This window comes from Ochotona princeps, chromosome 4, assembly GCF_030435755.1.
Source record: "Ochotona princeps isolate mOchPri1 chromosome 4, mOchPri1.hap1, whole genome shotgun sequence".
Lineage (NCBI taxonomy): Eukaryota > Metazoa > Chordata > Mammalia > Lagomorpha > Ochotonidae > Ochotona > Ochotona princeps.
Window position 1 is genome coordinate 65,942,502 of NC_080835.1, and position 26,039 is coordinate 65,968,540.

General features: G+C 36.7%; 1 protein-coding gene across 1 annotated transcript in view; it reads left to right on the top strand.

The window, feature by feature from the left end:
• TYR (tyrosinase) overlaps window positions 1-26,039 on the top strand; it is a 65,691-nt gene that overhangs the window by 18,217 nt on the left and 21,435 nt on the right. The window contains exon 3 of the mRNA XM_004590015.4: window positions 10,404-10,551. Within this exon, the coding sequence (XP_004590072.2) occupies window positions 10,404-10,551 (148 nt within the window). The remainder of the gene's footprint in view (window positions 1-10,403; window positions 10,552-26,039) is intronic.

Consider the following 26,039-nt stretch of genomic DNA (forward strand, 5'->3'; position numbering starts at 1 on the left):
CAGTCATTTTCTTTCAAATTACATTCATAGGTCACTTTTTTATATATATTTTCATTTATTTCAGCAATACAGTAACACCATGGTCTATTATATAAGTATTTTTAAAAGATTTTATTACTTTTTGATGTGAAAAACTTTAAAGAATTTTTGTGTAGCTATTTTAAATTTTTTAATTTATATAAAGGAAACAAATTTCATCTACCTCATACGTACAGTACTTTGCATTCTTTAAAATAATAAATTCATTTTATTTTTTATGATATTTATAGTTCAATGGCATGCGTGCCCATGTGGACAACCAATAAGGGTGGGAAGGATGGAGGAATGGGGGAAGTGGATATCTGGTATCTGGGGAAAGCGGAAAGAGAAGAGGAGAGGGCCGCTCACAGCAACCCAAATGCATCATTAGCTGGGGATAGGAGAAAGCAACCCTATGTCATCCCAGGGTCCCCAATGTCCTGAGGGTACTGGTTAAGTAGTTTTGATAATTCTGACATGCTGCTGATTTCATTACTCCAAGACTGAGGAAATCCTTCCAAGGTCCATTGACTAACATAGTTCACCTTAGAGTCTCAATTCATGCAGATACTTCTTGGGGGAACTACCCAATTTGTTCTGCCCTCCATGGCACTAGATATCCTGTGCAGGCCTTCATGAACTTGTTTTCATTTCCCCAATGAGCATCAGGCATGCTGTTCACTGTGCAGGTCTCAGCAACTGAGGAGACACAGTTGTGAGACATGCACTCTAAGGTCAGAATATATATACTGTCATTTTCGCCATGGTTGGAATTCTGAGTCCAGTGATCCAGCTTGAGAGGGTCACAAAAGAAACCTAGCCAGAGATGACCCCAGATATGACTCCTGTGTGTACTACCCAGTGTGGGGTCCGACTCAGTCCATCACCCACATCAGCACCCCCCAACACACACACTAGTGGTTGCAGTCAAGTGATTGGTTCTGTCCCCAAAATTCATCTCAAATGCAAGCCAATGCATGATGCAATGCAGCCAAACTCTGCCCCCAACCCATGTGCCCTCACACACACCAGAGGGAGCTGCAGTCTAGTTGGAATAACCCCCATTAAACCTCACCAGGCCCGCTTGCAGCCCTGGTTCCTGTGAATGCCGGCATGTGTAACAGACTGGTTTCATTCAGTTTTCATAGACATCAATGGGCACTGGAGGCCAGCTGAACCCATGACTGTATCCTAACAGAAGTGATCCCCCAGCTCCTTTATCAGGTCACCTCCAATTATCAGATCCCATGCATAATGGTGAGTTCTTGGCTCAAGCTAACTTGGCCCACCACCTGCCCTGGAAGGGACAGTAGTCTTGCCCAGCAAGCCGGCACCCATTCTGGCTCTTACTGTTGTGTGTTATAGTCCAGCCATACCTGGTCCACCCTCAGACAAGTTATCACATGATTCAGCAGGTGCAAAGATCTCGTCCAGCCTCTCCTACAACTACCCTGGCTTTTGTGAGTACCAGCAGGTGCTGGAGCCTATCTCAATGTGGCACACCCCAGAACCAGTCCACACCCACACCAAAGGATACTGCAGCCATGTCCATCCCAGTTCATTGCCTGCATTCTAGCTCCCGTTCTCACTAGTGGGAAGCACAGCCCAGCAAGATTGTCCCCTTAGCTCCCTGACCAGGCTTACTCCCAGCCACAGATCTTGTTCATGCCAATAGTTGATCCAATCCAGGCAGGCATAACCATCATCCAGCTTGGCTTTTGCCATCAATGCTGCAGCCTTGCATGGCATGCCTTCCCCCAGTTTCAACTCTCACTGGTGGGTGTTACAGCCTAGCTTTGCCCAACTATCAGAGATAAGATTTTTGAAGCATGGCTTTAGATTAGGGAATAAAGAGTAATTTGCCTAATCATATGAATTTAAATTCTGGTTGTACATTAGAATCACTGAGATTGCTTTAGAAACTTGGAGTGCTTGAGTCTAATTCTAGACCAATTTAAACCAAATCTCTAGATATTAAAGCTCAGTGTAAATATTTAAAACAACAAACAAATAAAAACCCTGTAGAGCAGTATATTGGAAGACATTAAAAAGATTGCTTAATGATTGAAATTTTCTATTGCCACTGAGTTGAAGCTGTGTTTATTAATTTCCCATGAGAATGCAACACGCAAATGCCAGGGATAACACAAAATATCTTGGGAAACTGCCACCAACCTTTGTAAAAGAACATTGAGTCGGTTTGACATCTATGACTGCTAACAAGTTCCCTAATGACTGATTAGAATGCTTTTTACTATTTTCAAACAAATCAATTGATATATTTAATAATTTATGTACAAAAATACATATTTAAAAGGTTTGAGCATATGTATAATGCTTACATAACAATCACCTCATTCAAGATAATGAAAGTTTTCCTTACCTTTACAGGTTTCCTTTAAGCCATTGCAATACGGCATCACCTGTTCAAATCCTTTGTACTGCCTTTGGAGGAAAAAAAGGTTATAGTTATCTATATCATCTATATGTTTATATCTATATAGAAGAGTCTTTCCATAATTTTATTAAAAATTGAATAACTTAATAAAAAGAAAGTTTTTTGAAGAGGTGAATCTGACAAAAAAAGCTTCCTGCTGTACAAATGATTTAAACCAGTTCAGGCTTTTTGTCCATGGGGAATTCCTGGCTAAGCATAGGGCAATAACACATTCAGAAGGGAGCTATTATTTGGTGGATTTTGAGAATGAGGGTGTGTTGGCAATTCTGCATCGACAGACCCAGCCCTGGTGTACAGAAACAAATGCTGATTTTGGCATCAGAGCTGCAATCAATTCATCAATCTCCAATGGCTAACTTGAATTTAAGTGTGTTGTATACATTTTATAAACTGCAGTTTCTCACAAGTAAATTTGAAATGATTGATAATATTCATTTCAAAATGTTAACTGTGATGCAAATGAGACCACATATATGAAAGACATATATAAAACGCTGGATATGTAGAATTGCCACAACTTGGTGCCTACAATTTCCTCTTTGACTAATTCTTCTGAAAGAGAATACATTATCAGCAAGAAAAGCTACCGATGTCAGTGTAATCTGATGTTGGTATAATCCTTTTTTTCTTCTACACAAAGAAATTTTGACAACCAAAATAAGCAAAATAGATTCGTATGAAGAGGTAAAATCCAAAATAAACTTACACTTCAATGTTATTTGCATCCAATAAAATTTCCTCTGTTTTGTTACTTGATAAATATCATAGTAAGGTTCTGTGAAAGTTCTTTATATTGCTTACGATTCTTATTTCCAATCTCTGTGTATAGACGAATGATTGATAAATACTTTGTATTTGTTTTTCTTTTAAATACAAAGGTGTGGGACTAGCATTGTGCACAGCAATAAAGCCACCTTCAATGCTGGCATCCCATATGGGCCTGCAATACATATTCTGGCTGCTCCACTTCCAAACCAACTCTCAGCTTCTTTGGAGATAAGAGTGGAAGATGGCTGAAGTGCTTGGAAACCTGTAATCCAGGTGGAAGACCCAGAGAGAGTGAGAGTGAGAGTGAGAGAGAGAGTGTGTGTGTGTGTGTTCCTCTCTTCCTATAGCGCTGACTTTTAAAAAAATAATAAATCTTTAAATTTAAATGAATTAACAATTGCAAAGATACACAAGGCCTTCATTTTGATCATAGAAATGCAAAGCAAACTGGTCCCTATTTATGTGGCATTTCCAAATTGCTTAAAATTTCAATTCATTTACAATTGTTAAAAAATAACACATAATGTCTATATTAACAATCCTTTACTATCAGAAGCAAGATTGTTTAACTGGAACTTTGAACTATTGCATTAAGAACATATCACACTGTATTCTGATAAATCCATGTATTTCTTATCTAAATGGCATTTCTAGATGCAATATCTGCAATCAGCATAAGTAATAAGTGAGGAAATACTAGACTTACTGAAAACATTCTTAGAATACAATCTAGTCTGCTTTGTGGGGTGTTAAATAACAGCAAGTAACAAGTAGTTTTCTGTAAAGGAATGGAATTCATAAGAGAGGAAGGTGTCTGCTGCTAAACTAGACCCGGAAGAAGGAGGGTGGGGTTTGCAACAATAACAACAAAAACTCTCTGGAATGGGAATACTCCACTTTAATTTAGGATAAAGACCAATATATTATCTGCAACTTAATAACAGGTGTAGTAGAGGTAAACATTGTATCACAGTGGGTTGAGCTGTTGACTTGGAATATCCCATCTCATATCGAAATGTCAGTTTGCATCCTGGTTCTGCCATTTTGAATCCAGCTCTCTGATGATGTACCTGGGATGCAGAAAATTACGGCCCAACTCTCGGATTCTGCCTGCCAAATGGGAAACCTAGATGGATTTCCAGGATCCTGCCTTTAGCCAGACCCAGACCTGGCTGCTTGAGGACAAAGGATTTCTTTTTCTCCTTCCTTTCCTCCCTTCTTTCCTCTCTGTTACATGTCCTTTAAGTAGGTGAAACTATCTAAACAGAAGAAGGAAACAACAGTAACTCTTCAGGAAGCATGTATTTGATACCAGTTCTACACTGGATGCTTTCACACCTGCTGTCAGAATGTATCCCAACCACAGTCCTAGAGCTGGTCATTAGCCAACCCCTTTCTTGTCATAGAAGAAACTAAAACTCAGAAAAGATAAATTAACAATGCTCCAACTTTATCAAACAGTATAGAATTTAAACACAGGACTCCTCAGTTTGGCAAATTCTTTGGAAAAGTATCTTTTAAAAAAATGGATACCATATGTTCACTCTGATATAAGGCAAACTTCATGCAAATTATAAGATCAATAACCCTTTCAATGCTGCATTTGCTGCAACCTATGGGTTTTGATATTGTTTATTTTCATTTACTCAGAATACTTTTTCTCATTTAAAATTGTTGACTGACTCATCGATCACACAGTAGCATCATTTTCTCCAAAAAGCTTTTTTAAAAATTTCTTCATCAACACATTAGTTATTCAATAGCATGTAACATAACTCCATGGTACTGTAAATCTTTTATTTTATCTTTACTTCTGTTGCTGATTTTGTTTTATGGCTTCTCATTCAAGGGGATGTATAGTCACTGTGCAATAGAGACTATTATATCTACATGTGAAAATACAACGCGGCAGGCATCTCTACTTGCAAATCATAGTTGGACTCGCAATGAAAACATTGGATATATCTTGACAATAGGATGCTGTACTGTCAGCGATTGTCTGTACTAGCGATGTCAGGGCACACTTAAACAACAGAATGATGGACTTATGACTGCTTATGAAGGACTATACTGTTGTAATATGGGTGAAATAAGTTTGGTGGAGGGAATATGGGGAGGGGCAGGGGAAATCCCAGAGCCTTTGGAATTGTACCATAAAAGTAAAAATAAAATAGAGGGTGAAAACAAAACAAAATGGATAAACAGACAATAGTAGGTTTGCAAAGGCTCCTTTAGTGGTGATAAAATGGAATTTAAAAAGTGTGTTCTCAGACCTTCCTCCCAAGCATACATTTCTAAACTTAGCCTGAGAAGGCCTCTGGAGGCGCTTTACAATCTCCCCTTCCATAATCTCCCTTTCCGACTTACCATGGAAAAGGCATACTTCTCAATGCTGAATTCATTCCCAACTTAGTGAGTTCTCAGAAAGATTTAAAACTTCCAGTGTGTCAAGCAAAAGGAATTTCAAAATTTTGGTGCCTGTGTTGCTACACTGAATGACTTTAATAAGTAAGTGACAAACTTCTTACAAGCCAAGTGGTTTACACATTCAAAATATGTAAAATGTATTTTGTTATATAATTCTTGGTTGAATTGAGTACTGATAGATCAGATCATAAACACTACATTTATCCTGGATGATATTACTTATTTCATATGTAAGTCAAACAAGTTTATGTAGTTAAACAAAATTCTTATTTTTTTATTTTTATCTAAATACTTATGAAAATAATTTCTCAGCAAATATGTTTAAATTGACAATATTTACAATAATTTTTTCCATTTTAGCAAATAACCATTGATTGATAAATGTGTGTATGAATTTAAACAGTCTTTTGGCAATATTAGAAAATGTATTTTCAGAAAAATTTGCCTTGATATTAGTATTTTCTTAAAAAATGTCATGCTGATCAACAATTTTGATCAGTTGTATATTAAAAATGTCAATGACTACTCTTCACCATATCAGACTAATGTTCCAACAAAAATTTTTAAAAACTTAATTTTATATAATTAATTAATTAATTAAAATTTATATAATTAATTTTATATAATACTTTCATGATAAATTATTTTTATTATAGCAAAAATACAATTTATATGTATTTATGTTATATAGCATGTTTTTGATGCATGTATGTATAGTAGTGGAATGACATTTAGTTAATTAACTAATATATAATTTCCTCATATTTTAAGCATAGTTTGGTGGTGATATTTAAAATGTACCATTTTGAAATTCTAGAATACAATATGTAGTTTATTAACTGTAACGACTAATATTGTATAGTAAATCTGAACTTATCCGTTTTTTAACCAAAATTTTGTAGTATTTGGCTAATTTCTTTTTATTATTATTATTATTATTAATTATTTTGCATTATGTGACAGTTTCATAGGCTCTGGGAATCTCCCCACCCGTCCCCCTCCCCCCTGGTGGATTCCTCCACCTTGATGCAGTATTACAGTTCAAATTCAATCAGGATTCTTTCCTTGCATACGTATACCAAGCATAGAGTCCAGCTACTTGTTGTCCAGATGGGTTGAACAGTTTCTTGGAGAGACCATTTCTGGTCCGAAGTTAGAGCTGGTAGAATATCATCACAGTCAATTAAGAGTCCCAATATAACATCAACAGCAGTTTGCAACATTATGGAATTGACATGGTTGTGAGTAACCAGTATGTTAAAAAAAAAATTAAATAAATAAATAAATAAATAAAAGCAAGTTCTTAACCACAACCTCTGATTAGCTCATTGACATTTCAATTTTAGTTTATATACAGGACCGGCTGCTCTATACCTTAAAATGGCTATAAGGTACCATTCAGCTCTCTCGTGTCTATTTCATTTTCGTATTTAGCCATTTGTTGTGTTGAAGTATAATTTTGCTGATCTTGGCAGATTTTAGGGTAATCTAGACTGGCTTGTAACTCTAACAAGATATTTGTCGACAATTAAGGTGCAGAACATTTTTTGGGGGGGGGGTTGTGCAGGGAAATCCCCAGCACCATGGTGAGGAGTGATTAATCTTTGTGTCCCACCCAGCGAGGCATGAGCCAATCCACGCCAGCTCTTTCCTATCAGATTCCAAGCTCTACTTTTTGTTGTCTGTCTATTTATTTTAGGTTTTTTTAGTTTGTATGATTGTTTGTTTGCTATGAGGGGTTTTCGGAGCGGTCCCAATGGTCACTGCGAGGGAGGGTGGGGGTCCAGAGTTGGAGCCAGGCTCGGACCAGAGAAAGCTCTCCTCCCTGGTCCCGAAGGACGTTTATTGTTCTTCTGTTTCTGTGAACCGCTCAGGGCTTCTGGTTGTCTTTCTGATGATGATGGTTTCTGCATGGTAGTGTTTGGACTTCTTCCATCCCCTGCGGAAGCTCCGGTTGGGGGTGAGTGACCTCAGAGTACTCAGCCTCCGAGGGCATCCAATTCCCTGTGGCCTCCTTGGCAGTTGGGATGTAGTCCTTGTTGCTCGTATTAATAGTTTGTGGTGAAGGTCTGGGAGTCTTCATGGTTGGGATCCAAGCTTCCTCCTTATACCACCTGCTCCACCCTGGAGTGGTATTTGGCTAATTTCTTTCAGATTCTTTTCAATTTTAAAATACCTCCAGCATAAATTATGTAACAATAGGTATAACTATCAGAAACATAATACAAATTGGAGGTTAAAAGTAAAAAGTAAGCTCCATGAATTTACCGGATGCAAACAGAAATGTGTTGAGGTACATCTCCTGTGGATAACTGTGGTAAAGACATACTCATTCTTTATTTAAACTGATGCATCTTTAAAGAAGTTTATGCTATTTGCAATGTTCTATGTTCTGAAACTATTTACAATTATGACTAAAGCAGCTTGAAACCTACTTTAAAATATGTGAGAACATACACTAATTTTGTTTCTAAAGCATTTTTTGATGCTACTTTGAAGGCAAAATTTGTCAAAGGTGGGACATTTGGTCTATCAGATAAGATGCCAGTTAAGATACCCTCATTCTAAGTTGCAGTCCCCAAGTTGGAGTTTCCTGCTAATGTAGTCGCTGGGAGTTAGTAGGGTCAAGTGAGCTCCTGCTTGCTGCGTGGGAGACCTAGACTAAATCTTAGTTCCCATTCTCAGCCTGGCTTAGTCCTGACCATGGCAGACTTCTAGGGTGACTCTGGATGGCGGCTCACTCTGTCTTTGCGTTCTTCTGCCAGGATTGTCTCTCTTGCTGTTTCTCTGTCTCTAAAATAAACATTTTGGTTTTTTTAAAGATTTATTTTTTTTTTATTACAAAGTCAGATATACAGGGAGGAGGAGAGATAGAGAGGAAGTGGAGCTGCCGGGATTAGAACCAGCGCCTATATGGGATCCCGGTGTGTTCAAGGCGAGGACCTTAGCCACTAGGCCACGCCGCCGGGCCCAACATTTTGGTATTAAGAAATAAGTTTAAGGAACATGGCTCTACAGAATGTTGCCCTGGATGAGAAATGATTTATAACCACACAGAAAAGTCACAAATCACTGCCTTTAGGACTTATAAAACAGATTTCAGTCCCAACTTCAACTCCACATTTGTCCTTTGACCTTAGATCAATTCCTTGCCAATTCTAAGTACTTTGTTATTAAGTCTATAGCAATTCAGCTACCCAATTTTATGGCATTCTTCTCAATGTAATATGAATTAATCATGCCAAACTCAGAAAAATGCCTACACAGAGTAAATATCACATTTACAACAGTAGATCAGACTTTCAACTCTAGTTGTAAATCAAGTGATATAGTTACTTAGCCTTACAATTGTCAAAGCAAACTAAACTTCTCTTCAATTCTATTTTTAAAAACAGAATTTTCTTTTTTAAAATTTTTATTAATGTGAAGAGAAACAATTTCATGTAATTCATACATACAATTCTAAGAAAATAACAGTATTTCGTCTCACTCTCTCAAACCCTTTATTTTTTCCTTAATTTTTACAAAACCATAATTTCAACCCACTCTATAGTCACAGGTTTAATGTATCACTAATCATAATACTCAAAAAGTAAAAAGCTAGGAAAATCACAATTTCACAGAGTATAGAAAGGGCTAAAATCATCAAATCAGAGGCAGATGTCTCTCAATGCCAGAAATGAAGTCCTAGCTACCCCTCCTAAGCCATAGTGTAATTATTTTTATTGTAACTTTAATTTAGATCATCATCTTAATCACAGTTTCTGTTGAATATTTCAAATGTTTTAAATTTAATCATGGCATTTAGCCATACTCCCCAAACTTGGTTCCTGACCACAATGTAAGTTTGCACTAGAACTTGATTGTGTGGCTCTGTCTCTCCTGTGCATTTACATGTCTTCTGAAATTATATAGGAACCTACCTCTTTCCAAAGGGATATGTGACAAACAGCACAAAATGACAGAGCTCACACATTAATACACAACTTACAGAAATGAAATTCCTATTGCACCTGAATGGCCTCAGTAAACTCAAAACTCTGAACTTCTGTTCTATTGCTGTTAGAATATCTAATCACAAGCTGCTGTGGAGACTGAGGAATACGTGTCCCAATAAGCAGTTACCATTGTTAACATTAAAAAGTCATATAATGATTACTCACAAGACTATCATTCCTGACACCACATACGGAACATGAACTTTGAAATTAATATTTGCAAAACTAAACAGAATTATTTGGAATCCTTAGGATAGTCAAAGATGATTTGAAATGGGGGAGGTCAAACTTTTTCTGTACTCTCTGAAACCACAAGAGAAAGTGAAAAGTGTTCTCTGGAACTGGAAGACAGGAGTTCATGTAACAGGTTAGAGAGATCTGCTACAAATTGAAGTAAGAGTGACTGTGAGGATTATTTTTAAATGTTCTGATGACTTTTCAGTCGCAAAAGTAAGAAAAATAAGCAGGAGCCACAGGGGGGAAAGCAAATTGGCTCAGCCTATTTCATCTAATTAATGTATCTATTTTACCCAAATTAATGCCATTCAATCACACAAAGATTATTGAACAGTCTCCAGCTATTCAGATGATAAATATAGTACAATGAAGTTCATTATTGATTTTACTAATTTAAGTCAGACATTTCACTGTATTTGTAAATTAAATTATACAATGACTTGGATTTTCAATCACTTCCGAACTAACTCATTTTCTTCTTTTTTTTTAATCAACAGGATTTGCTAATCCACTCACTGGGATAGCAGATGCCTCTCAAAGCAGCATGCATAATGCCTTGCATATATATATGAATGGAACAATGTCTCAGGTACAGGGATCTGCCAATGATCCCATTTTTCTTCTTCACCATGCGTTTGTTGACAGGTTGGTTGACAATTATGTTCCTATTGGACTTAATGGAGAGAATGTACATAAAATTTGACCCATGTTATCATATAAAAGGAGTTATGATCTATTGTCTTAGATGAGATTCTTCTAGCAGCAGACACTGAACAAAGGTCTTTATATACAAAATTATTTTAAAACGAGCAATGTTATTACAAAGAAAGTAGGATGTAGGAAGGGCAAGATAAGAAAAGGATGAAGTTAAAGTTTAGCTTTAGTTTATGTCCCACACTCAGTCACATCTTTGCAGAGACGGACATGCACCTCAGAAATCTCTATCTCAAGGCAAAGAACATGAGTTTGTGCAATCCCGTACTAACTATCCTCTGCTGTAGCTTTTCCTGTGATAGAGGATGCACAATGCACAGGCTCTTGTCCAATGCTAGACAGTGTGTGTTTTTCCGCTGTGACATTAGCTACCTGAATGTGCATGTCAACAGCAAAGCACACAGAAGCATGAAAGTGCACACAACATACTAGGAAGCTAAGGCCATTTGAGTCAGGAACATTTGTAAAATGAGTTTTTGTTTCTCTCTGGTAATTTTATTATTACATCCCCTCCTTAATACATCAGACAATCATAACAGCAAATATGATCTCCAACTGACTTGCAAAATTTGTAATAAATTCTCCTGACTCAGTGTTGTACAATCCAATATTTGAATTTACGATTGAACTATCATGTAGTTTTTATTTAAGCTATTAACCCTGTTCTAGTACTTATGCAATATCCTAATCATATTAGATTCAGGCTTAGCTTCAGGTTTAATCATATTAGATTTTGCAACCTTAATCATAGTAGCCTATGCTACCTAACAGTAGCAGAAAAGACAGTAACAGAGGAAGGTTAGCTGTTGGTTTCAAGAGGAGAGTGAAAAATCATGACAGATTGATGCTGCAACGCTATTTATTTGTTCAGTGTGATTTTTTTTCACATTAGCTTACTAAGGAAGAGAAAGATTTACACCTGTCTCAACACAATATTGTCTATTATATTCCTAGGTAAAATAATAGCAATATTTTTCCTATTTTATTAAAAAAAAGCTATCAACTCTCAGATGAATTAAGTTGCTTTTAATTTTTATTTACTTTATTTGTGTGAAAATCAGTGAGATGGATAGAGAGGCCAAGAAAGATGCTTTCCATGTACTCGCTCAATCCTCAAGGCCCACAACATCCCATGCTGAACCACTGCCAAAATCAGGAGTCCAGAATTTAATGTACCTCTCCCTCATGGGTGGTGGGGGTTCAAGTGCTTTAGGCCTAATATTATTCTTCCTTGGGTACACAGGAACAGGACACCAAAATGAAAATAAGAGATGGAGAATTTCAATAATATATCCCCAATTAGATAATTAGTAAAAAAACAGAGTTAACAAGTAAATAATATGGTCTTCCTGCAGAACCATCTTCTTGATGATTATTGACAATTTCTTGGGGTATCAAAAGATGAGCTTGGTGCTGACTGTGATATCACAAAAGATTCATTTACTCATAAAACATTTGAAGGTTTTCTTGTATTTTAGTTACCACGCCAGATTTTATGCTCTCTTATTTATTAGTATGTACAAAAATGCCTGCTCTCTAAAACTCAATCCATCAAAGAGAGAGAATATAACAATAATCATAGCAATATGGTACTGCCTGTAAAAGAAGTTTGAGGGGTTTATAAATTAAATAGAGCAAGCTTACCTCTGTTCTAAGAATTAGAAAATGCTTTCTACAAAAGGTTTTGCTTCAGTTGATCTTTAAATGATAAGGCAAGGGACATGGACATAACACTTAGGAGATAAAGAAAGCAAAATGCAAGATAAAAGTAAGCACGCTGAGGAAACTTTAAATGTTTAGTTAGACTGGAAGACAGGTTCCCAGAAGCAAGTAAAGAGAAAGGTAAAATGAGGTTCAAAGGCCTGGTACATTCTTTCTTGGTTTTAAAATACATGTAAAGGAAACAAAGTGGAGGATAATTTAGCACTTCTTCCATTACTTTGAAAATAGTCAGAAAATTCCAAAATAAAGGAATTACATAAGAGAAGTCACAGTCTGTGAATGTATTCCCATGCTTACAGAGAAAATATGCTTCCCATATGCTAAGGAACCCATCCATCTAAGCAGGTTTCTGTATTTTACTAGTTATTGTATTTCAAATATACTTTTTATCAGTCCACATAAACACATTGCTTTCCTGGGCATTTTCGTTTGATTTTCTCTTTTATAAAAGACTTGGCTATCTAATAGTTTTAGCACCACATACCTACCTAGAAACTGAGAATTCAACTATAGTTGTTACCTTACACTCTCACCTTTACTAACTATTCACAATTTTATTATAAACTTTATTACTTTGTTACTCTGGTAGGTAGAAAAATATTTCACATGAACGTCTTTATTCTCTATACCTATTATAGGTTAGTTATATTTCTTTCCATAAATCTGCTTACATTTTTCTATTTTATACTAATTTTTATTAACACATAATATTTGTACATTTTTGTGAGTTACAATGTTTTATATTGAATTTATTTGCCTTTTTATTACTGAATTGTATGGGATCTCCATAATTTTTTAAATAGTTGAACATTACAAATATTTTCTCCAGTCATGTATTATTTTAAAGGTTTTTTGTCTCATTTCAAATATTTATTGATTTTACTGAACAGAAAACCAGAGTGACTGAGAGAAAGGCAGACAGAGAGAATAGGTACAGTTTCATTTCTCAAAAGCCTGTCAACATCCAGGTCTGGATCAGGCTAAAATCAGGAACTCCACAAGATGTTGCATGCGGGTGGGAAAAATACAAGTAGTTGAGTCATTACTTGATGCTTTCCAGACATATCAGCAGGACTTTGGATCAGAGGCTAACAGCAGCTAATACTAAAACCGGATTCATACAGGATGCAGACATCATAAGTGGTGGCTTAAACTGCTATGCCATAATCCCCATCTCTCTTTTAAATTTGTAATGTTATTTTTTCCTACTCTTCAACATTTATAAATTCCCTTATTCAGTCATTTGCTCCTGAATTCGGGGTCTTTTTTTTTTTTGGTATTTTTTCTTTAAAACAGAATGATATGGCTTAAATCTCTAAGATTACCTCTGACCTTTTCCACACTCTATGTAACATCTTGTTGAAAAAACCCAGTGGATTGCATTAGCACAGTCACAGGTCTGTAGCAATTTTTAGTAACAATTCATCATGATTTTGATTACTATTAATAAGTGACAAGTTCAGTTTAATGCTTTTTTAAAAATTCATACCAGCATTTAACAAAGGATTCTAACCTGTTCTGAAGTTTGTAAAGAAGTTTTTGGCAAGGAAAAGGAGTTGAAGAGTTATTACTCTGAATAAGAGAACAAGTTGTAATGATGCTTATTGTGTTTCTAGAAGGAGATCAGATATGGGCAAAGAAAAGACTAGATTTGTGTCTATCAGTAAGCCTAGTACTACAATAGAACATGAGCACTCTAACTTGGATGGTGGCGGGAGGATGTTCTATAGTATGAAAATTAGCTATTTGAGCGACTAGTAAGTACGAAGGCCTGTGCTTAGAATTTTTTCACATGTTACTTTTATGGATGGTATTTTACCCAAGAAGGAATGCCCTAGTCCATATACTAGAATTACTTTCCTATATCCACTCATCTACCTTGTACACACACACTATGTATATCTTGCTTACTAGACATTTTCTTAACATTGTTCCCTGTCTGTCCTGCATGGACTATACCTGATTCTACTTCTAGGACCTAGAAAAGTGTCAGGACAAGGTACAACAAATATTTAAGCAATTGACACTGTTACCCAATTATTTACTTATTTTTTATTTTATTTCAAATTTATCTTCATTTTTATTTGAAACAGAAAGACAAACAGAGAGAAAAGGAGAAATACAGAAAAAGACAGAAAAATCTTCCATTTGCTAATTTACTCCTGAAATGCCCTGGACAAAGCCAGGATCCCAGAACTCATTCTGGGTCTCCCACATGGGTGAGAGAGAACCAAGTAACTGAATCATCAACTGCAGCCTCCCTAGGAATGCATCAACAGGAAGCTTTGCAAAAGAAGAGTAACCAGAACTTCAATCAGGTGCTCTGATTATATGCCAAATATTCGTCTCAGCATAATTCACCTACTCTTATATATTTGAAAAATGTATTTATTCATTTGTTAATTCAGGAGATAATTAGTGGGCATCTGCAACCACACTAAGCAATGAAAATACACAAACAGTAGTGAATACAACACATGAAAATGCCTTCTTTCATGATTATTATTTCACTATATTCCCACAGTAACCCTAGAGAAACTATCATTCCATTTTCTATAGAAAAGCAAGCTGCACATAAAAGAAACAAAACTTGCGTGTCTGTACAGACTTTAATAGAGGACATTATGTTTTGAACCCGGATCTACTGAGTACTTTTCACTGCATCATGCAGTCTTTTACCATAAGCAAGATAAAAACATTTTATTATAATAAATAACATGGAGAGACCCAGGCTCAGATACTTTTCTGAAGAGACTAAAGACATGTCATTGATTCGTAGAAGCTGAGTGCCTAGACAACAATGACCACAAAGGATTTCGTTGGCTCTAGGACAGGAGGCCTTGGGTGAAGGTGATCATTTGGAATCATTAGAGAATCAACTGAAGACTGTGATCTGACATCTAGAATGGCAGGGATTTTCTTAGACAAGACCATTGTGCTCAGAGTGATAAGTAATAAGCTGGACTGGTGGAAGAAAACCTGTTCTAAAACATAATTGGAATCTTCCCGTTACCATTCCTGATTTGCGACACACCATATAGCCTTTCTGAGTCTTCCTTTCTTCATTTCTAAAATGGGAGTCTTCAACCAGAAATGGACCCCTCAGAAGTAAGGAAACCAAGATATTAACATAAATGCTCTTTGTAAACAGCAGCCAGCACAGTGTGGTAATGATGTGCATGCCTCTGTTTCTATTAATAAAGGTGAAGAGGAAAGATGAAAACAATGTTAGCAATAGATATCACTGGTTGGCAGGACTATAATGAACTTTACTTTGTATTTTTATTAATTTTCAGGTGTTTTTTTCAATAGCTAAACATACTTTTGCAGCTACACCAAAAGAACAACTAAACATACTGAACAAAAATAAATAGAGTGGGGCAGGTATGCAATCATTTGCCTATTGTTCTCAAGGCTACTTAAGATTGTATTTTATCTGTTTTCATAAAAGTGATTAGTGAAAAAGCATATCTGAGAATTCTAACCCCTATGAATTTACTGGGTAATGAAATCTGTAAGGCAGTTGAACCCAACGTGCTACATTCTGCCTGATGCTTTCCATCACTGTCCTGTAGCAGTCTCTCTGAGATGCCCTCTTGGCTTAGGAGAGCCTGTCCACTGTGACAGCCCTGCAATCACCGACTCTGGTCCTTCCCTTCTTTCTGTGGGTCTTTCATTCCCCCACTGAGATTTTCTGTATGAAATTAACTCTTCCAAATCCTCAGCAGTGTTTCTGTTATCAAGTATTAGCAGTGAAATTGGGTGTTTCTTGTGTAACGCTGCAAAGTAAATGGTAGGTATTGGAGGGCACTGCAGATAGATGTCATAGCAACAGAAAGGGACTTTAGGAACATGCTTCTTTCGCATTTAACCCTCTTAGAAGGGTATAAGGAACAAAAAAAAGCACATCTCTACATACATACATTGATTCATCCATTTATTCAACACACTCAATACACTTTATGCAAGTTTTTTTTAAGCCAAGGGAGATGTATCATTTATTAGTGCATTTCCTCCCTAGCAACTTTCTTTTACTCTATATGTAAATAACTATGTAACATAAAACAAAACAAAATATCTGTAGTAATAGTGACTTAGTCGATAAAAAAAATAGTAGGCATGAACAAAAGAGCACTGAGGAACTACAGACAGAGCAGTGGTCCTCCTCAATTCCTGAATGTGTTGCACCTAGCACTGGGCCTGGCACAGAGTAGTTTTTCTATGGATAATTAGATTTTACTGTTGGAATACAAATGTGATCGGATACCTTTTAAAGAATGAGTAAGATTTATTTGTGATATTTAGGAGCAAATAATTGTTTGCAGGCTACAAAACAAGAAAGACAAAGCAGTGTGAGGCTAAGAGAAGCTTCCTCCAAAAATAAAGTCCATAGTTAAATTACCATTAACATCCTAAAGCCACAGCTAGTACTTATTGAGAAACTGTCCAGAACTGAATTCTAAGTGCATCGCATGAATTGATTCATGTAATATGTGCAGAAATCCTGTCAGGTAAATGCCATTAACATCCATCTTAGAGATTAATACACAACAGAGCGGAGTGTTGCACAATCTGTATTTTGTTCTGTTTCCAAAAGAGTGCAGAGAAAGACTTAGTATAATGAATGGATACACTTACAGAGATAAAGCATAATGTACTCTCCTCCCAGCAAAGAATCAGGAATTGTCAAGATTAGTGATGATTCTAAACACTTTCTCATGCATGCTGCTTGCTACAGCACGAGGCTCTCCCAAAAGAATAAGTTGACAAAAACAAACAGAAAACTGAAGTTCAAATAGGAGACAGACGTTTAGAGTAATGGATTGAGAGGAATCTCTGATAGAAAAGAAATTGGACCAAAAACTGGAGGGGTTTGTCCATAAGGTTAGACCAACAAAGTTAATGGATTCTTAAGCCTGTGCTGATGTGCCTGGGGCTCTTACGAGTCAGCCTGATTGGGCAGGCACTGACTTCAGAACTAAGTGAGGAAGAGGTAAAGGTGACACAAATCACCTGCTGCTGATGCTAACAATCTAGACACTAGTTTTCTTTGTAAGGAGGAAGACGAATCAGCACAAGAGCGATGAGATCTGGCTTTGGAGAACCTGCAATCATGACTTGAAGCTACCTCGTGACATTTGTGAAACTAGGAAAGTTGCAGAATCTCTTCAAGCTTCAATTTCCTCGCTTACAACAGAGTAGTAATAATACTATCTCCCCCAAAGGAAAGTGAATTTATGTTTTATAAACTACAATATAGTATATAAAGGCTCCTTCTTGTACAGACAGTTGAGTGTAGAGGGCTTTTAAAAAGCAAATCCAATTGTTCTAAACTCACCATTCCTGAATTCTTTTCTTTATTAGCAAAATACTACTGATGCTCATAGCCAATCTCTTGCATGTGAGAGAATTCTGGCCAGGGACAAATCCAAATCATTACATTCCATACATTGTGAGCCTGTCTCACTTCTCAGGTACAGATTAATTACATCTTCCAGAGTGACTTCTTGGCTGTATTGGCCAGTGTGGTTTCTGCTTCTCTCTACTACACAAGCCTCCGCTTTGCCACCCTGCTAAGAAGGCTGCCCTGACCTGTGTGCCCTGCCATGAGGTGCCAACTTGGCAGCCCAGAAACAGTCTAAGCAGAAGGGTGGTAGCAAGGCCGGTCCTCAGGGCTCCAGGAATGGACAACAGATTGCTTCTCTGCTGGTGATGACAAGGCTGAACTTGCTTGGAGAAGCAGAAATCCCGGGGTTATGGAATGAGGTAAGTTTAAAAGCCAGAGAAATGCCTTGAAGTCGGCTCCAGCAATCAGATGGGATGCCACAAGGGGGTCTGTGTGTTTCTGGACTGCTTTTCACATATTGGATTGTGACCAGCTTTAAATATGCACCCTGAGTTTTTTTCTTCTAAAGCAGAATTCCCTAGAATAACAGTTCTACCATGAGAATCCTATTTGCCCATATTTCCACAGCTGTACTTTTTGCTCCTGCTGTTGTTAGATTCAGCTAGAATAACAGTCTGCATTTGTTAAATATATTCATTGGTTCTATCTGTCCCACTAAATCTTGTACTTGCAGAATACAGAGCCTATATATTGAACAGGTTCTAGCACCTAACACAGATCCTGGCACATCATAATCATTCATTAAATGTTTACTAGATTAAAATGTTGTATAATTGAAAATTCCGAAGCAGGCAACCATCTCCTGGGTTATCACAGCATCTTATTGTACAGTAAAATATTAATCTATGGAAATTGAATCATAGTCTCTCAAGTAATACAGAAATCATGTGCTGTAAGTAATAACCTAAGGCATGTTCCTTCCACAATGTGGGAAATCTTCCAAGTGTTTGTAGGATTAATGTGTTTTAGTAGCAGAGAAGTGATACGACTTAAAGGATCAGTAAACTAAAAATCCCCAAACACCAATAAAGGAATATGAGTTATCCTTATTTTTAGTGAACTTTTGAATATGAAGAGAATTCCTGTCTCATAATCCAAACTCCTCATTTTACAACTAAGAAAATAGGGACTTAGGGAGACCTAGGGACACAATTTTCTACAAAGTAATGGCAAGAGTCCCAAATATGAGGTCCTGGAAGACAGGCTTATGATGCAGAATGAGGTACCAATATGCAGCACAAACTAGTTAACAGAGGGATTTTTAACCAAGTTAAACAAAGGCAATGTGATTATCATTAAGGGTATTGATATAACTATTTAGAAGGCTAAAATCAGCCTTCTACAATAGCACAAAATATCAGATCCAAATGTTGAACAAACATAGAAAATAAAACAAAAGTCTAGCCACCAGAAACAAGCAAATGACAAATCATATCATTTAGATGACAGGTTTTAGCCCTGGATGTGCATCTAATTATACAAGGGTACTTCTGAAAGTTCATGTAAAGTGCAGATAAAAAATGAATTTACAGTTGGACATTTGCCCTGGGAATGATACTGGTTAAGGCATCCAAGTATTAGAGGGGCATGTGTGTTGGCCCTGACTCCTGATTCTAACTCCCCAGTAATTCACAGCCTGAGAGACAGCAATGTGTTCCTGCAATCCATGTGGAAGACCAGGGTTGAACTCAAGATTCCTGGCTTCAAATGCCCATTCCCTGGCCTTTGAGGACCACTGGGGGATGAGCCAACTGATGGGATTGCTGACCTTTCTTTCTCTCACATAAATTTTAAAAATTAGAAAACATATCTATTTTGATGCAAATTACTCCTGTAATTTATCGCAATAGACAAAGTTCATGAACTTCCTAAGGATACCTCCTATACTCATTGCAAATTTTGTATTCTCCCTTAAAACTGCATTTTTCTCAACCATAAAAGGCACTAGTGCTAATAACTATCTGAACTTGTAGCTTTGATTATTAATAGATTTTATATTAATTCACTAACACTCTTAGCATAGAATTACATGACATCCTAGGGATGTGCCATTAAAAAATCTTATAATCTAGTGGTGTAGGAAAAATTCAAGTAAACCAGGAAAAAAAGAAATAAGCAAAAAATTAGCTGTGGGGCCCAGCATGGTAGCTTAGTGGCTAAAGTCCTAGCCTTGCATCCACTGGGATCTCATATGGGCACCAGTTCTAACTCTGGAAAAGCCACTTTCCACCCAACTCCCTGCTTGTGGCCTGGGAAAGCATTCAATGACAACCCAAAGCCTTGGGACCCTGCATCCAAATGGAGACCCAGAAGAAGCTCCTGACTGCTGGCTCCTGGCTTCAGATCAGATCAGCTCCTGCCATTGCAGCCACTTGGGGAGTGAATCAGCAGACAGAAGAGCTTCTTCTCTGTCTCTCCTTCTCTCTGTGTACATCTGACTTTCCAAAATAAAAAAAAAAAATAAATATTTTTTAAAAATTCAGTTGAGAACTCTAATGTGAAATAAAAGGTATTTTTATAAAGAATTTGTTAGGAAAATGTACTGATTCAGAGATGTTCTCTGAGGAACTGAGGTGCAACTTGACGCTGAATTCATAGAATGTACCAGCCACAGAAATACTTGGAGGCAAGTATTTTGTGAATCAGGTAGAGAGAATTCAAAGGTCTTGCGGCAGGAGAATATTGTCCTATCTCAAGGTTAGAAAGGTGACTAGAAATGCTAAAATGACAAATAAAAGGAACCTGGTACAACATGAGGATGAAGGAAACATCAAAAAATCGGCAGAATCCCAAGTGTTTTGGAAACACTTTAAATAGTTTTAATCTGGGTTGCAGAATAATTTTAACATATTGAAATTATCAAAAGTTACCTTCATTGCTATGATTCATGAATTGTTGAGGCAATGATTTCTACATAGTATGTTTGTAAAATTTTGGATGAGAGATGAAAGTGATTCCAACCAGAAAGGTTGCAAGAGAGTTGCTGGTGAACAGGCTCATGCCAGATTTATTTCAGAGGAAAAACAACAGTGACCATTAATGGCCTACAGGGTTGCGTACATATGTACTTTTTTTTAAAGTTACAGTCAGGTATGAGTCCTAGGAGCAAATATATTAAGGAGGCCATTGCTATTGCTGACACAGGAAATAGACTTGTATTAAAGTTATTTGGGGGATATGTTAGGCTCCTTTACTATATGGAGATTATTTGAAATCATGGGAGTAAATAAGGCCATGCCCAACACTGAATATAATATTGAAGAAAAGATGGTAAAAGCTTGGGATGGCCCATGGTTAAGAACAGACACCAAACGGTTTGCCAAAAGGCAGTGTCAGTGGTTAGAGAGAAAACAGAAACAGGCATACGAAAATTACAAGATCACACTAGTAACACAATCTAAGAAGCAGGGAGCAGAAAAATATTTCAAACACTTTTAACGGATCCATAAAATGAAGAGAGAAAAGTGTCTTTTGGGTGTAAAAGCATGAGGATGCTTACAACTTGAACAATAGCAGCTTTAGCAGAACACAATCTGCAGACAATGCAGTTAGTTCCAGTAGTGTTTCTGAAAAGTTCTGACTAAATAGGGAGGAGATAAGTGGAAAGCAAGAAAGGAATTTGAGATCAGAAGAAACATGGGACATTTTTAAAACATTTGCTATCTTTCTTTTGTTTTTGATTCATTTTTTTAAAGATTTATTTATTTTTATTGAACAGTCAGATTTTACAGAGAAGAGAGACAAAGAAAAAGAGCTTCCATCGATTGGTTCACTCACCAAGAGCTGCTCTGAAAACAGGAACCAGGAGCTTCTGGGTCTCCCATGCGATTGCAGGGTCCCAAGGCTTTGAGTTGTCCTCAACTACTTTCCCAGGCCATAGGCTGGGAGTAGGATGGAAAGTTGAACAGCCTGGATGTGAGCCTGCACCCATATGGGATCCAAGCACATGCAAGATAAGGACTTCAGCCACTATGCTATCGTTCTGGGACCAAGATTTGCTTTCTTTAAGAGCAAGAGGGATAGAGAGGCAGAATGGAAAAAAGATGGCCTTACCTTTGCAGTTTCATTTCACTAATAGGTTAGATGGAAGCCAGGGGTCTATAACTCCTTCTGGATCTCTTATGTCTATATTACAGACCCAAGTGCTTGGGCCCAGATATCTGCTTCTTTCCCAGGCGTGTTATCAAGAAGCTCAAGAGGAAGCCGAACAGCCAGGAGTCTAACTGGTACTCTGATATGGAACGCCAACATCACAGGCCACATGCAGTGATGCACAATCTGCTTCATGATCTTGTTCCCAGGAACTGAGAATTTTTATTTTTTCTTTCAGAGAAAGAGAATATTAGTTAAAATATGTGTGTTGTAATTAAAAAAAATACAGACACAAATAAAGACTCTATAGTGAAAGGGGAAACCTGGCACTGCAAATGTGTTCAGATTTCAGCTCTGAGACTTTATGGAGAGTTGGCCCATGGCAATGTCTGGGGACGGAACCTGCTCTGTGCCTCTATAGAGGCAGAGGAGACAGTAGCCTTCTGTCAATGCTTGCAAGTATGGTCTTGGAAAATTAGTCTGTTCCTACCTGGTTACTTCTACTTCCTTCTGAAATAAGAGGGGAGGTACCAGCTCTACATTGAGTGAGGGCCGACTGGAAGAAGGAGAGGAGACAGCACGGAGTTTGCGGTAGCTTTGAAGGAAACATTAGATACATCAACTTTTGTTTGTGTCATTCAGCATCAGCAATCTGTTACCTTTAAGAACATGCTTGTCTTATCAATAGGAAAGCAACTTCAAAAGTTCCCTTACTATTTACCTGATACTATGCACAGCATTTCCATCTTTTTTCGTGCAGAAGTCATTCTCTGGGGAAAATATTCCACCTTTTCTTCACAGGAACAATTAGGAAAATAAAAATAATTGATTGTAAAATATATCCAGGAAACACTGTGTTTAGATTATTCTCTGCCAAATTATTCAGTGTCTTTTTAATCACACAACCTTATTAATGTCATTTTGATGATTTCAGAATTTCTACAAGTATCAAAACAACATTTTTGCATCTAGGATTGTCAAAATAGAGAACAAAAAACCAACAAAAATGAATAATACAAAGCTATTTTTTTATCCTAGAGTAAATCAGACCCTAGATAAATCTTGTCAAGCACAAAATGTCACAATAATCTAGCATAACAATGAGGATAAGAAATTGCTGTAAGCTTAACAAAGACATATTACTAAAGTCAAATGGGAAATGGCAGTACTAAAAGTTTTCTGTAGCAGTGTCCTTATAGATAGCAATTCATCAGAAGAACAATGTATGCATTTATCAACGGAAATAAGCAAGCTTTGATGCAAGTCCTTTCCCCATGAGAAAAAACGCAGCAAAGTTTCTTTAATCTTAGAGAGAAAATGACAAGTGGCAAACAAGTTTCAGGATTCACATCATGGCCTTTACTTTTACCAAATCAGGAATAAAATGCTTTGGAAAATAGGAGTAACTAAAAATCCCTTAATCACAATGATATCTGTTCTGTGAGTTCTGATAGAAAGTAATCTGATATTTGCTTAATCGTTGAAATGTAATTAAACTCTAAAACCCTTCTACAGTGTTGTCACTGCCTAACTAGTTCAATGACATTCAGTAATGTTAAGCTCCTTCCTGGCCATCTTCTTCCTCTGTTGTAAAATAAGAGATACCATGTTATCACTTCTATAATATGCTTTAGTTTATGAAATTATATAGTTGATGCATGGCTTTCTGCTCTAGCAAGATATTAGGTAAATAAGACATAGAAATCTTGAGGCAAAGAAAAAAGTACTGTCCAATTTAGGAGCAAAAAAATTTTTTGCCATACATACAGTACAGTTAATCAGATTCCATAAAGAAAAAAAAACGTAAGCAATAGCGATATGCCTGTACCAAATCCTGGATGAGGTTTTAGTTTTGAAAATGTTTGGCATAGAATTGTAAAACACATGATTAGTCAGAAGTGATGGATTTGAGCTCGCCCAAATTGGGACCAAAATGCCTGTATAAAACCAAGACCCTGGAAACCTTCACATTAACAATTGACAATTCAACAAAAAATTTTGAACTTCCATATTTGAAAAAAAAAAAAAAAAGAAATCACTGATTTGAAATCCCTGGCTTGAACTTCACTTACTTTTTGTGGCTACAAGTTAAACCAAATACAGATCCATATAAAGCAAGTGCAAAAAAGGCATTCAAACAAAGACACTTAAGAGACAAATAGGTTAGTATAACTGTGTCCTGGTAAACTAAGCGTGCTCTGCATGAAGATAAATTACACAGGTCATCAGTCTTCTCAAGACTCATTGCAAAGATTTTTGAACTTCAGAATCAGAAGAAACATATTTAGGAAGCACCCCTTTGTAATAATCCTCATTCAGTACTGGAAATGATCTCGTCCTATAATTTGATCTTAAAATAAAGAAGCTAAGTTTTTTGGAGAAGTGATTCTGAACCAAGATTCCATATATGATTACATTAAAACGGAATCTCCTGACTCTAAGTTCACGATACTTCTCTCCATATGATATGTCTTTAGTTCCCCTCACATAGTAAGCAACTTGATCTTGTTTCCAAATATAGACTTCAGTATTTTACATCATTTTGGCTCAACTTGAGTGTTCCTACATTCTTATAATCAATTTATTACTTGCCAATGAAAGTTCTCTTTCTCTTTCATTCTTTCTTTGCAGAAACATTGGTATCAATTGCAAAGATAGACTTCCTAACCTAGAAACAGCCTACATAAGCAGTAAGAATTTTCCAACATCTCCAGGCATAGCCCTGACAGATATTAGTATCAGGTTAACAGCTGACCACGTAAAGTGATGTACAGTACAGTTTTAACAACTGTACTGATATTTTTCCAAAAACCATTTTTCCACTTGATTTTCTCCACTTTCTGCCTTCTATTTCAGTGGGCTTTTATGTTTATTATTTTCTCCCCTATCATTACATTTGAATTTCTTTTCATTAACTCCAGAGGACAAAATGTTACATCACTAATTTTAGACCATTCTCATTCTCCAATAAAATCATTTCATATTATCAATTTATTTTTTAAACTCTATTTTGAATGTTTTATTCTTATTCCACTCAGTTCAAAATATTTGCAAATACTTTTGCTACTTTATCCAAGGAATATTTAGAAGTGTGGTTTTTATGTCAGATATTTGGGGGCTTTCCAGGTGTTTCTATTATTTTCTGTTTCTGATATAAATAATATACTTCGTATTCTTTAAACATTTTTAATATATTGAGATTTATTTTGCAACTCATAAAATGATTTGTGAATATTTCACATGCTGCTCATCTATCGTATTTTTTCTACCTATGGGTTACCCTCCGTTGTTGTTGTATAGCTTTCTATGATTTTAATTGCATCAAAGCTTTATAGTGTTATTCTAATTTGACATGTCACTAAAGAATTTTTAATTTTCCTGTTATTATGTTATTATGCAGAATGGATGGATCTAGAGAAGGGCACGGGAGGGTTGTTATTCTGTATTCCACTTTCTGCAGGTCCTGCACAACTAATGGTCAGGTGTGAGGAATTTTCCAGATTTCAGGTTCTCCCCTAGTGGTAAAGAATGTCTGATGGCTAACACAGAGACTAATGTACAACTGGACTTCTTACTCTTCACATGCATGGTCCTCCAACTGTCTATTGGCAGGGAAGTGGAGCAAGAGTAAATTTCCTGCTCCTTTTCTAATGGCAAAAACATTCTGATTTGTACAAATGCAATGTTCTAGTTTGGAGTAACAGTTCAGTGCCTGAAAAGCATGATGGTGAAAGTCTTTCCTGTATCTCAAAGGTACCTAATCATTGCTGGCAGGGGTTGAGGTGCAATTGCTTTTTTTTTTTTCCAGTTCCAAACAACTCATACAATTACAGTTTTTGATAAAAGATATATTTACCTATTTGAAAGAGGGACTGAGTGTTGGGGGAAACAGACTTACACACACACACACACACACACACACGCACACACACACACGTAAGAGAGAGAGAGGGAGAAGGAGAGAGACAGGGAGAGAGATCCTTAATTTACTGTTTCACTCCACAAATGCCTGTGACAGCCCAGGATAGGACAGACCAAAATCAAGAGCGAGGGACTCTATTTAGATCACGTAAATGGGTGGAAGGAACACAAATGCTTGGGTCATCATCTTGTTAACTCCTGGGTACATTAACAGGAAGCTGAGTCAGAAGTATAAAACAGGACAACTAGGACTTAAACCAAGAACTCTGAGGTGAGA